At 40.1% G+C, this 13280-nt stretch overlaps 1 protein-coding gene across 5 annotated transcripts; it reads right to left on the reverse strand.

The window, feature by feature from the left end:
- Positions 1-455: 455 nt before the first annotated feature.
- On the reverse strand, positions 456-10617 carry KBTBD7 (kelch repeat and BTB domain containing 7). Of its 5 annotated transcripts, XM_046664984.1 has the most exons (5): positions 8445-10617; positions 2928-3041; positions 1856-1987; positions 1517-1591; positions 456-1124 (listed from the first exon to the last, which is right to left on the reverse strand). In XM_046664984.1, exons 1-3 carry the CDS (start codon positions 10339-10341, stop codon positions 1941-1943), a joined length of 2058 nt encoding a protein of 685 aa, XP_046520940.1. In that variant the 5' UTR covers positions 10342-10617; the 3' UTR covers positions 456-1124; positions 1517-1591; positions 1856-1940. The 5 variants fall into 5 exon arrangements, with proteins under 5 accessions (XP_046520940.1, XP_046520943.1, XP_046520939.1 ...); XM_046664987.1 differs by lacking the exon at positions 1856-1987; XM_046664983.1 differs by having other exon boundaries at positions 1517-1987.
- Positions 10618-13280: the final 2663 nt, after the last annotated feature.

Consider the following 13280-nt stretch of genomic DNA (forward strand, 5'->3'; position numbering starts at 1 on the left):
GTGCACAAACTTAACCACTCGGCCATAGGGCCGGCCCCTATATATTATATAGCAACTTTAAGGCTGATTCCAGCTATAATTCAAAACTTCATGGCAATAAATGTGCACAAGTCTGATTAATTTAGATTGCATTTTGAAATAAAATATGACATAATCATATCTTTCTTTTTTTTTTTTTTAGGAAGATTACCCCTGAGCTAACATCTGCTGCCAATCCTCCTCTTTTTTGCTGAGGAAGACTGGCCCTGAGCTAACATCCGTGCCCATCTTCCTCTACTTTGTATGTGCGACACCTACCACAGCATGGCTTGCCACGCGGTGCCATGTCCACACCTGGGATCTGAACCGGAAAACCCTGGGTTGCCAAAGGGGAACGTGTGCACTTAACCGCTGCACCACCATGCCAGCCCCCTGATCATATCTTGAAATTAGTACTACAATATTATTCAAAATGATTCAAATTTAGAGATTATTTTATTGTTCCTCAAACATTCATTAACTCATATTCCATGAGTACACAAAACAGAGGTAGTATTTGAGAAAGTACATCTTATTATTACCTTGATACATTTAATACCATAACTGTAAATTTAAATATAAGAACCATTTGATATTTATTGAATTAGCTCAATGCTCTGATTGAGATTATTGTATCTGAACTGAAATAGGAAAAATACAATATCAAAAATACAAATAGTATAAATACCAAATATAAGACTAAAAATACAAGAATAATGTACTACTAAAAATAATGCTATATGTTTTAATATATAAAACAAATATGATCACTGGAGGTTTTCTTGAGTTTTTTTTTTTAACTAAAAACAGTTTTTCAATTTCCTTTCTCAACTGTGTAAGATGCCTTTGCTTCAAGTCCGGGCCCCTCTTTCTTCAGAGTTCTTAGTGAGGGGTGCGTGCTTACTTAGTAAGTCAGTCTTAGCAATTCCAGACTCGGGGTCCTAAAGCGCATCAGAACTAGATTGGAGGACCAAACAAATCTCGAGCAGAACAAGAGTGGTTTTACTTTCCAAGTCCTAAGTTTGAGACGATGTACGCATCGAAAAAATGGTGTAGATTTCATCATAGTGCTATTCAGGAGGCAAGAGGGTGTCCCAGAAAGCGCCCTGAGTGAAGAGACAGGAAACACAGTTCTAATTCCAGTTTTATTAATAACTAGCAGCATGACCCTTGGTATCTTATTTAAAGTTCTTTGGGTTTAAATAAGAAAATTGCTCTCTAATATTCTATGATTCTAACCAAAAAAAAAAAAAAATCAAGAATCATGTAGTGATCAAGAACAATATATCGAAATTCAAGCCATTTAAGGATTATTTAAAAAATAGAAATTTTAGTGATGTATCTCAGATTGTTAAGATCCAGGATACACACAGTTCTATTTTACAGTAACACTTCCAGTCTGAAACGTTTTTTCAGGTCTGTTCAAGGCACTCTGATTGGTGTTAGGAGGGACACAAAGACAAAGCAGCCCCATCCCTCCCGCTCTCACAAAGCTTACCAGTTCGTAGGTCTTCCCTCTCCTCAAGCACCCTGCCCCTGCTGCTCCTTTTCCTTCAGCAGAAAACCTTTCATCCTAGTTGGAAGAAAGAATTAAGGTTAGAGGCATAGCCTACCTGAAGTCGAAAGCCACACCTAGAGACTCATCTCCATCGATATGACCCTCCCTTTCTTCTTCTGGGTTTCTTCTCTCTAACAGCTTTTTGGCTGAGCCTAGTAAAGTGTTTAAGACTCACAGCAACCAACACCACAATCCAGGTAATCTCTTCCTCCCTAAGTACTGCCCGTTCCCTTCCAAAGAATAGCCCACGCTTTCTGTTTCCACTTTGTCACATCTTACCATGTGAAGGAAGATAAATTACTGCTGACGTTGTGTCAGCTGTCCTGTTGGATGTCCCACATTCTGGATTTGGCTGATTGTTTCTTCATAGTGTTTTTAATTTGTCCTTCTGTCTGCGGTCTTTCCTGTAAACTGGAATTTTGTTCTAATGGCTTAATGAGATTCAGGTTCAACATTTCCGGCAACATTATTTTTATAAAAACATAAATTTTGGGGGCTGGCCCCGTGGCCGAGTGGTTAAGTTTGCATGCTCCGCTGCAGGCGGCCCAGTGTTTCATTGGTTCGAATCCTGGGCATGGACATGGCACAGCATCAAACCACGCTGAGGCGGCATCCCACATGCCACAACTAGAAGGACCCACAATGAAGAATATACAACTATGTGCCGGGAGGCTTTGGGGAGAAAAAGGAAAAAAATAAAATCTTTAAAAAAAAAGCATAAATTTTTTTTTGAGGAAGCTTAGCCCTGAGCTAATATCCACCATCACTCATCTTTTTGCTGAGGAAGCTTGGCCCTGAGTTAACATCTGTGCATATCTTCCTCTATTTTATATGTGGGATGCCGCCACAGCATGGCTTGATAAGCAGTGTGTGGGACCGCACCCAAGACCCAAACGGCGAACCCCAGGTCTCCAAAGCAGTGTGTGAATTTAACTGCTAAGCCACTGAACTGGCCCCAACATAAACTTTTTTTGTCGTCATGTTACAAGAAGGGCTGTGAGGCTTGAATTTGACTGTTTTCTTTTAGAGCCGCATGTAGCATGTGGCTAACTAAAGCTTCATCTCACTCATTCTAATCTACTCTTACCAGGCTTCTGCCCCTAAGCTATGTTCAGATTGAAACTTCTTTGCAAAATATCACCAATGACCTTCTAACTGCCAAATCAAATTTCTGTAATGTGACTTGGTTGGCCATACCCTGCAAATGACACAGGGAAGATGTGTTACTGAGTTGATTACTGTCGTGGGAAGACTGGGGTTCAATCCAGCAGGGGACCCTTTGAGGATCCATATAGGATGCATTTTAGAATTGTCCCTTCCTTAAAGTTGGGATGCTGAGGCAGGTACCTACCAATTCCCATCCTCCATTGCTTAAGGACTGCTTTGGGGGCACTAACTTCCCCTTGAACTCCTGTGCTGTGGTTGCCGGAGCATTGCCCAAGAGAATGATCCTTCAGAGAAAGTCCTGAGGCAGAAAAACAAAGTGGCCTGTTACCATGGTCTAGGGGTGTCCACCATAGATGCAGCTGAAGTCCCAAGTTGGCCAAGCGTGTGACGTGGGACACCACATGCATCTACTAGTGTCTCCAAATCTGATCTGACTCCTATATTCTCCAACTCATTGAATGACAGCATATCCATTTAGTCAACTGTGACAGAGACTGCCAATTGCCCCAGTTCATTCTCCTCCTTTTCCTCATAGTAATAGCGAGAGCTGTTGGGGTGCGGGATGAGTGAGAGGGCTAAGCTGGTAGGTTCCCAGAGGAGAAGAGGGGATTGGAAAAGAGTTTAAGCATTTAGGGAGAGAACCCTGACACTCCGGAGGCTTAATTTCTGCCATTGCTAGGAAAACTTGGACTGAGATAGGACTTAATGGCAAGGATGCGACAAGTGTTCCTGTGTGTGTGTGTTAAAGGCACGTGGAGGTGCATTTTTTTGTGAAAAATCATTGTTCAGCATTACATGGAATTTAACTTTTGGCTGTGAATTATTTATGGAAGGAGGATTGGGGAGATTTGAAATGACCATCATAGCAATGAAGCCTGCATGGTGTTGTGAATTGTTTGCGTTTGAATACAGGAGTCCTGGATGTGTCTATATTAAAATATATTAGCTTACTAATCTATTTAGTAATAGAATCCCCTGAGATTTAGCTGGACACATAGCTATCCATCTAATGACAATGTTTCCCAGTCAACCTCGCAGCTGGATGTAGTGCTATGCTTAGGTTCTCGCCCACAGAAAATGACAAAAGATCAGGGCCAACACAACAGATTGGACTTATATATAAGAAACTTCTCTTATTAAAAAAACTATAGGGTCTCTGTATATACAACCACACCTAGACCCTAACTAGCATATAAAGTGAGAGGAAACCATTGCCCTGTGATATCTTCTCTGCACAAAGAAAGCCATAAGGACATCGAGATTCTGGATCATGCTGTGCCTCGAAGTGAGAGCCATTTGCTAGATTTTGCTAGCGATTTGCTAGTTTCCCCAGAATTAAGGAACAGTTTGACCCCCATATTCCTGATTAAGATATGGCTGTCCCAAGCAGCTAAAATTGCCTTGGAGGTGAGAATATAAAAGGTTGATTCCACTGAAAAGAGGTAATGCCCACAGACTAGGATGGTTTCTGAGAAAATATGTGTCAAAAATGGATAGAATGCTATGCAACAATGCCTGTCCCTGTACTCCCAGTGTCTTGGAACATGTTTAGTCCACAAGGTTAAAGAACTGAGGAACAGGAGCTGATGGAATAGATCCAGGTGACAAAATGGCCCAAAGTCAAGGAGAGGCCACCAAACCTATTGTCTATCTGGTTATCCTAAGACTTGGCATTTTCTGTGAATATTTTTTTTTATTCTTCAATTAAGAAAACAGCTGGTTTGTATATATTTAACCATCTTGATGGTTCTAAAAACAGCTTATCAATTAATTCTTTTAGGATTGCTAGTCATATTTTCTATAAATAATTTTGTCTCCTAATACTTTCATATTTGCTATAATGAATATTATTCTAAAGTTAGTTGTAATGATGAGAAGGTGCTGAAGTTTTTAGGAACACATGGGAGAGATCTGATGAGGATAGAGGCAACATAAAACAGCTAAGAAGCACCCAACATAAAACGATTCCAAGAGTTCAAATCTAAAGCACGTCACTGTCTACATTCTGGTTATCACACTTTAGGATTTCAAAGACAAGTAAACTTTTTAAAGTTTAGGGACTGACCTAGAGCTGCAAACTTTTTATATTTCCAATGTATGAACATTAAAACAAATGAAATAACTTTAGTTTACATCACATTTTATATTTTTTCCTCATTTCAGTACAAATTGGTAAAAATGACATCAGGCAAAGCACTGGTTCCTAGTTTAATGAGCAGTGAGTAGCAAATTGATTATATTTTTTTATTAAATTTTAAATAGATTCTTTATGGGTAGATGCCTGTTTCCAACCTCCTGTTTACCTGCTCTTTATGAGAAGAAGAACTCTTGCTACTTAGATACATGTCGAATAAACAGCTATGGTGGCGGCAGTTTGAAACATCAGGAACCTATATTTTGCTTTAAATTCTAATATATACACAGCCTTCCTAGACAATACTCATATCACATATATGTACAACACTTCAAGTTGAAAAACTTTCATATACATTAGCTCATTTGATTCATTTCTTAAATCACTTACATTTACTCATTTTTGTGTTACTCATCACAAAAAAATTTGAATTTCAGCAATGTCAGCTCCTTTTTGTAGAAGTATTCTTGGGACTCTGTCACAAGTGTTCTTACCCAAGGGGTGTGGATGAACTTCAAAAGTGTCATAATACCCTTGAAATTGTGAAAACAGGAGCATGTACATTTTTCTGGGGAATGGGTCAAAAGCTTTCATCAGATTCTCACCAAGAGCCAGGTACAAAACAGAAAAAACACTGCTCAACTAGAGGAGCTCGAAGGGAACTAGAACTTAAATTTAATTCTAAACGCAAATTAAACAAATCATTTGCTAAATTAGTCTTTTATTCTTTTAAAAACACCAATGCTACTTATTCTTTGAATTTTAAAAGTATTTGAAATAATTTGGTTCTCTGAGCTTTCCAGACTACAGGCACACAGATACGAAAAATAAGATGGTTCTAAACCTTAAAAATAGTAGTCGTGTAATCAACATTGTACTGAGCATTTGCTAAATGATGTGCCAATTAATTGTAAAACTGTGACAAAGGTACTTTCCTGTCAAGAAGGGGTTTCAACACTGCTGGTTGTGTCACTCACTGGGTAAATAAGGCTTTCATACATTTAGCAGAAACACTAAATTAAGAGGTCAGAAGGCCTGGGTTCTACTGCCAGTTTTATTTGTAACTAACCATGTACAAAACATTTATCTATAAAATAATGGTTAACACCTATTCCCTAATTGACAAATATTCATGAAACCAAAACTTCCCAAGAAAACCTTTTTGTAACCCAAGATATGACTATTAATTAGCTTGTACCTAACTTTAAGGTTGAGAAGAGCAAATAAGAGAATTCGTCTATTATCAATTGGTTGCATATCTTAATTCTGCCAATGGATAATTTGGTCAAGATAAGCACTGTCCTATTTCAACCTTACAAAAGAAAAAGCTATCAACAAGAAGTTACTGGTAAAGAAAAGTTGGCCAAAAAACAACACTATTAAGAAACAGCTTTCTATGTTACGAGCAGTACCTATAATGTCCCTGATATCAAATGGGACAAGTTAGCCTTTGCCCACTACAGCATGTCTGCTATTTGAAGGAACACATATGCTACGGCAAGAATCTTATTTCACCAGAAATAATGTTAAACAGGAAAGTCTTGTGGACTCTTCAAGTGGCCAATCAAAATGGCTAAGAAAACTTTGTGTGTTTGGCTTTTTAAAATCTTTTTCTCTCTCCCTCTCTCTCTTTTCTCATTCAAAATTCGGTTCCCCATCCAGAAGCACACTCCTAAGTACTCTGCCAGGGTGTAAGAAATGTCAGCATTTGGTCACTAGAGAATAAACATGGAAGAGGAATTAGCATGTTACTAAACAAAGATTTCAAGAAGATAATTCCAAGTGGGTACAGGAAAACATACAGACCATAAGCATCTGTATACGTACACCATTTTTCATGTATATGGATCGTGACAACCATATGTATTAACAGACCCTCAGAAGGTAAGCACCTATATGTTCTTGTATTTAACAATGTCAATTTTGTGTGATTTAGTCTCTATTTCTGGACTTTCCCTTACACTATGGTGATACAAACAAAACAAAACAATCCAAAAAAGACCCAAGCATGGTTCACAGAGAACTACAGAGCAATACAAATACAAATACTGTGATAAAAAAACATGTATGCCACTGCTTAGGGAAATATTTTAGAGGAAACATACTTTCACTACTGGCCCCAAATGCCATCATCCACTGTTGTTTAACTGTCCACTTTTAATACAAAAATAACTTCAAGCTGATAATCATTTCCAGTGACTTACAAATCTGACAGAATACTTCAATGCTACACAAAACAGTTTTATATACAGCTTAAAGTTTTAAAGTTTTCTGGTGGCACTTGATTTTATAGTTGATGGACACAATAACTAGGGATCTCAATAAAATACTGTTTTTAGTTTATACATATTTTCGAAACCAATATTACCTGACAAAACAGTAAAGAATAAATCACTTCCTGCTGAAGAATCCTCTAAGACAAACACCAAACCTATACAGCCAAAATACTTTAGGAAAGCATATAAACTTTTAAGACAAGGCATGACCAATGGATAAAAATTTACATTACCCAATCATATGTCCAGGGAAAAAAAGGACTGTTCCTCTGATTCAACGAAGCATGTATCAGGTATAGATGAAAAATAGGAACTTACAAAGGACTTACCTAGTGTGTTTGGTTTAGAAGGGTGTTTAAATAATTGGTGACACTACTAGAATGGATGTTAAGATAGAAAAATGGTCACATTTAGCAAAAACACATTTTATATTGCAAAATTAAAAGTGAAATTTCTTTTAAAACAGTGGAATCCTGATTTTTTTTTTACTTTCTGAGAGCTCTTAAGACCATTCTTCATGTTACCCAAATGAATCACTATTTTATGAACTTAATATATACATGTCCAATTTTTTTCTTTGCAAAAGGGAAAAAAAACCAAACCAAATTTTAACAAACTATACGAACTTAGAATATTAAAAACTGACTAATTTAAAATTTGGGGAATCCGCTACTTTTGTTATTTTGAAGGAAAACATAAACTTTCAAAACGGTACCAACAATTTCTAGTCCAATTTTCTATTATAAAAATTAAGAAGTTAAATTCTTTGTGGCACTAAGTAGAATTAAAAAGTTAACAGAAGACTAAATTAGATAATCAAAATATAAACTAGCATAACGAATCAAAACAAAACACTCCACTGGTGCAATGAATACCTGAACAATGAAAAAAACCACCAACCATTCTAATGAATTATATAGCTCACTTTTTGCATATTTCAATCTCGACTTTTAGCACAGTAAATTATTATACAGATTGATTTTGTGGACTGTTTAAATTTTGTAACATTATGTGAGTAATTCAAACATTACCCTTTCTAAACCAAATCTGCGGTCCTAATCACCTTTTTTTTTTCCCAAGAAAAAGGAGAGAATATCTTTTTAAGATACATTCCATAGCAGTAGAAATATCTTAGTGTTTCAAAATATTTACAAAGAACCCTGCTGATCCTGTGCATTTCGCTGAGGGGCTACCTGCACCCAGACTTCATCATCAGAAAAAGAACTTGAACTTCCTGACTCAGAGTCCAGCTCACTGAATCCGTCTAAGTCCCATTCAGTGCTAGACTCACTGCGTGCATCATCTTCCTCAGTGATGAAACTCTGACCCGGCTCAAGGCAGGAAGGATAAACACGAGCACAGAGGCAAATAAAGCCAGAGTCAAACTGCAAAAGACCTAACATGGTACCTATATTAATCCACTGGTCTTCCCTAGTATCATATTCATACACAGTCACCCGGTTTTTTTTCCATTGTGGGGTGGTAGAAGTGATGAGGAGCAATTTTTGGCCGTGATTGACAATCTGGTAGTTATGGGTCTCTGAGTCCAAGGGAATGTTACTAATCCGCCTCCATTCTCCCCTGGCTGGGTTATAGACCTTCATGACCGGGATGTCACAGATACAATAGATCTCATCATTGAAGACACAGGCTTCCTGAAAGTCGCTTCGTTTAAGAGATGCACAGTTCAGCCACATATTGTGGCTAGGATCATAGCACAGCATGCGTTTACTGTTCACAGCATAAAGATAGTTCTGAACCACTATTAGTTCAAAGGAATAGAAGGAATGGGGTACAGGAGCCACCAGTGCCCACTGGTTCCTCTGAACGCTGTAGCATTCCACTTCCTTCAATTTAACTCCTGTAACAGGGTCTCGCCCACCCAAAATGTAAATGTAGCCATTGAGGTATGCCACATCCATGCCCTCACGGCAGAGCAAGCGGTCCGCAAGTTGCTGCCAACTATTCTGGGCTGGCTTATACACCCAGAGGTCCTTCCTGGGCTGGGCAGCTAGATAGATGTCATGGTCTGGAGAGACACAGACAGCTGAGGAGGTGACAGTCTTAGTGTGAGCCAAGCTGGTCAATGGTGATGGCATTGTGTAAATGTCCCCCGAGTATGGGTCATAGCACAGAAATGGATCTCGGGGATGTCCAAAGAAGATCACCATCTCCTTGGCACACACACCCAGCCTCTGGGGTGGATTTTCTGCTGTGGACACAACAGAGCCGCTGCTGCTCTCTGGCTTTGGCACCAGAGACTTGTACAACATGTCACCGTATCGCATCTGCAGGGCCGCTTCAATAAGGTCCAGACAGTACTTCTTCACAATGGGTTTGGTCAACAGCCCTTTCAGGTAATCTTGATCTTCATCAGTGAAGTGTGTCCAGCGGACACACTTGAACACTTCTGCAGCACTGGGACCCCGCTCCTTGGGAGCCGCCTCCAACCACTGTACGGCCACATGACACACTGTCCGCTCACTTTCGATGTCTAGACTATCCAGGCGCAGGACAGCCAGCAGCTGGGCTAAGGTCAGATCTGCCAGACTCTCCTCCCGAACTGAACCCATCCGGCTGAGCTGCTTGAAGTTGTGAGCTATAAAGGACTGGGCCTGTGACCGCAGCTTGTGATGGTCGAAGGCATCCGCAAACTTGAGGATGGCGGTGCAGTTGGCCAGATCTAGGCGGCGGGCTAGGAAGGAAGCACAGGCTTCCCGCACATATTCCAGCTGTAGCATGTCGGAGGCCGCGTAAAGGCGCTGCACGTTGGCCTCGCTGAGAGAAACGCGGCCCGTGTAGCAGTAGTCGACCAAGACCTCGAAGGACTCGGCATCCACATCGTGCATGGTTATGCTCGCCTGCTGGCTCTCGTACATGCCGCCGGTGAACATGCTCTTGAAGTAGGGACAGGCGGCAGCCAGCACGTTGCGGTTGCAGGAAAAAAGGCGGCCCGTGCCAGGCCCGCTGCCAGGTGTCACCACCTCGATGGTCACATCACACAGCAGCCGCGCGTCGTAGAAGGACTTGAGCTGTGCCAGCAGGGCTGCAGAATGGGCTGCGTCCTTCAGCTCCTCCGGGCCCGTGAAAAAAGCCGAAACCGAGGGCTTGGAAATCCTCTTGGGCCGCCTCCCACCGCGGGGACTGGCGAGGCGGCGAGAACGCGGAGCTTCTTCCCGGGACTGCATGGTGGAGATGGCGGCGGGGTGCCGACGGCGAGAACGGGTGCAAGGACCGGGCTTGGGCTCCTCCTCACCCTCCTCTGGCTGGCGCTAAGATCGCGGTCTGCCTGAACAGACGGTAGCAGGGGCCGCAATTACTCAACTCCGCCCTTCGCCGCGGTGCTGCTTCCCTTTATCGCGTAGGCAGTGCCTGACTCACCCTGTTCCAGTTCCGCGCCCTTTCTCCGCCTCAGCTCGCCCTCGCAAGATCCGCTAGCTGAAACCGAGAGAGCCGCCACTGCCGCGCTGGCAATACCGGTAGGCGCCCCGGAGAACTACGGCTCCCAGCTTGCCTTTCGCGCCTCGAGGCATGCCGGTGCCCTCCAGACTCACGGGCATAGGCTGACGGACCGAAGTCGCTTTGCATGTCGGGAGTAGTAGTTTGAGTAATATCGCGAGGCTTCTTGGGGCGGCCTGCTTTAGCTAACGATTAAAAAGCGTTAATGCTCTTCAATTTGATGATTTAGAGCACCGGGTTTGGAGTCCAGAGTAGAAGCCCCGTTTTAGGATTCATTCATTGTGTGACTTCTCTCTGAGAGCTTTTCCCTCTTTGTAAAATGGAGATGATGGTATTCATAGGATTTTGTGAGGATGGAATAATTTGAGCAGGACGTAGGACGCTTTAATAATTATGTGTTGATTAGAACAATAATTAATTGCTTACGCCGTACCTAGAATATATTCAGTCATTGCTAGCTTTTCTTTTAGAGTTTCTGAAAAATGAGACACCTTCTAATTTGAAACCATGAGCAATTTCTGCAAAGAAAAGCTCCAGCTCTTAATGTTGCTTCCTTTGAAAGGTTCTGAAGGGTATTGCAATATTCTCAATACTAAACTATATCCATAGATTCATTAGGATGTCTTTGACAAAGATGAGGTCCTAGAGAACAGCGTTTATAGATGGCGTCAAATGCAAATCAGGCTTATAAATAGGTGGGTTGGCCTCTCACCAGATGGACGCTTCATTTCCTGGGGAGCAAGATTATTTTCATAAGCTCTTTATGTGAGTGTTTTCAAGTTGCACCTTTCACTTCCTTGCCACAAATCAGTTGAAGATTCTGAGATTGTTTTTATTAAGGTGTTTTAATGAGAGTTTTAAATGAAAATATTTAAACAAATAAACCTTGTATCATACAAAAACACAAGATCCTCAGAGCTTGGTATTCATACATGCCGTGATGTTTCTTGAATTAATATAGTACAATCTATGTTTTATAAATGTTTTTGATAGATATTGATCAACATTGTCTGTTAGTTAAATCGTCAAAATCAAGTGCTTAGAGATTAAGTAAAAAAATAGAGAACTTTTATTTAAAAACCAGACTGCTCTTGCTACTAGTTTGCCATGGTTACCATAACTTAATGAATGACATCTTTAATATTACACAAATAGGTGGATAACTGATAATAGAATAACTCTCAGTCAAATTGTTTTTCTCTCTTTTCCTATTAGCTGAAGACGTCTATTGTAAAAACCCTAAGATAGAGACCTTGAACTAAGTCGGGCTCTGGACTCCTGTGTCTCCTCTGCACCTCTGTTGGTCTCCCTCACATACACCACAGAGAATTAAGTCACTAGTAGTAGCAATTGCTTTCTCACCTGAACTAAACACCAGCTGGGGAAAAAGAAATTTAAAAAATGTTTTATATTGGTAAAATATATATACCATAAAAGTTACCATTTTAATGACTTTAAAGTGTATATTCCTTTGGGATTAAATACGTTCACATTTTTTGCAACCATCACCATCATCCATCTCCAAAACTCTTTTTATCTTGCAAAACTGAAATGTTGTACCCATTCACAATAACTCTCCTTTCCCCTGCCCCAAAACCCCTGGTAACCACCATTCTACTTTCTGTTTCTTTGAATTTGACTACTCTGGGTGTTTCATATAAGCTCAGTGATTGATTTTTAGCTTCCTTATATCTGCCCTTACTTTGTTACTTGGTTTAGATTACCCTTCACAGAATTCAAAATATGTAGTATACACTGTGCCCTAAGGTCTAGAGTAGTGCGGTCACAGAGCTCTCTCAATGTTGCAAACATTTTGTATCTGTGCTGACTGATACGGTCACCAGAAGTCACCTGTAGCTCTTGAGTTCTTAAAATGTGGCTAGTGCAATTGAGGAACTGAATTTTAAAATTTAGAAACATAGCATTGGTATCAATGCAATTCAATGGAAAAAGAAAACTCTTCAACAAATGGTGTTGAACAACAGGATCACAATGTGAAAAAAAATTAACCTTGACTCCTACCTTATATCCTAAACAAAAGTTAATTCAAAAGAGATCTTAATATTAAATGTAAAGTGAAACTATAAAGCTTCTAAAAGAAAACATAGAAGATTATCTCTGTGACTTTGAAGTAGGCAAATATTTTTTAGGACACAGGAAACACTAACCTTAAGAAAATTGATAAAATGAACTTCAACAAGATCACAAGCTTTTGGCTGTAAAGCAGTACTACTCAAAAAGCAGTAGAAACAAAATAAAAAGGCAAGACATAGACTGGAAAAAAATAATCATAATATATACACCCAATGGCCAATAAATCTATGAAAAGCTGCTCAATGTCATTCATCACGAGATGAATGCAAATTAAATTCGCAATGAGAAAACTGCACACCCACTAGAATGGCTAAACTTTAAGATCTAGAATGCTAAATGTTGATGACAATAGGAAGCCTTTGGAATCCTCACATATTAATAATAGGAATATAAATTGGTATATCCACTTAAAAAACGTTTGGTAGTTTCTTTGAATGTTTTGTGTGTGTGTGTGTGTGAGGAAGATTCACCCTCAGCTAACATCCATTGCCAGTCCTCCTCTTTTTTTGCTTGAGGAAGGTTAGCCCTGAGCTAACATCTGTGCCAATCTTCCTCTACTTTGTATGTGAGATGT

This window comes from Equus quagga, chromosome 6 (genome assembly GCF_021613505.1).
Source record: "Equus quagga isolate Etosha38 chromosome 6, UCLA_HA_Equagga_1.0, whole genome shotgun sequence".
NCBI classification, from domain to species: Eukaryota; Metazoa; Chordata; class Mammalia; order Perissodactyla; family Equidae; genus Equus; species Equus quagga.

Coding starts and splice junctions, on each gene's coding strand:
- KBTBD7 (XM_046664982.1), bottom strand. CDS start 10,341: ATGCAGTCCCGGGAAGAAGCTCCGCGTTCTCGCCGCCTCGCCAGTCCC. Junction 3,042..8,444: donor TGAGGAAGATGATGCACGCA/GTGAGTCTAGCA, acceptor TTTCTGCCTCAG/GACTTTCTCTGAAGGATCAT.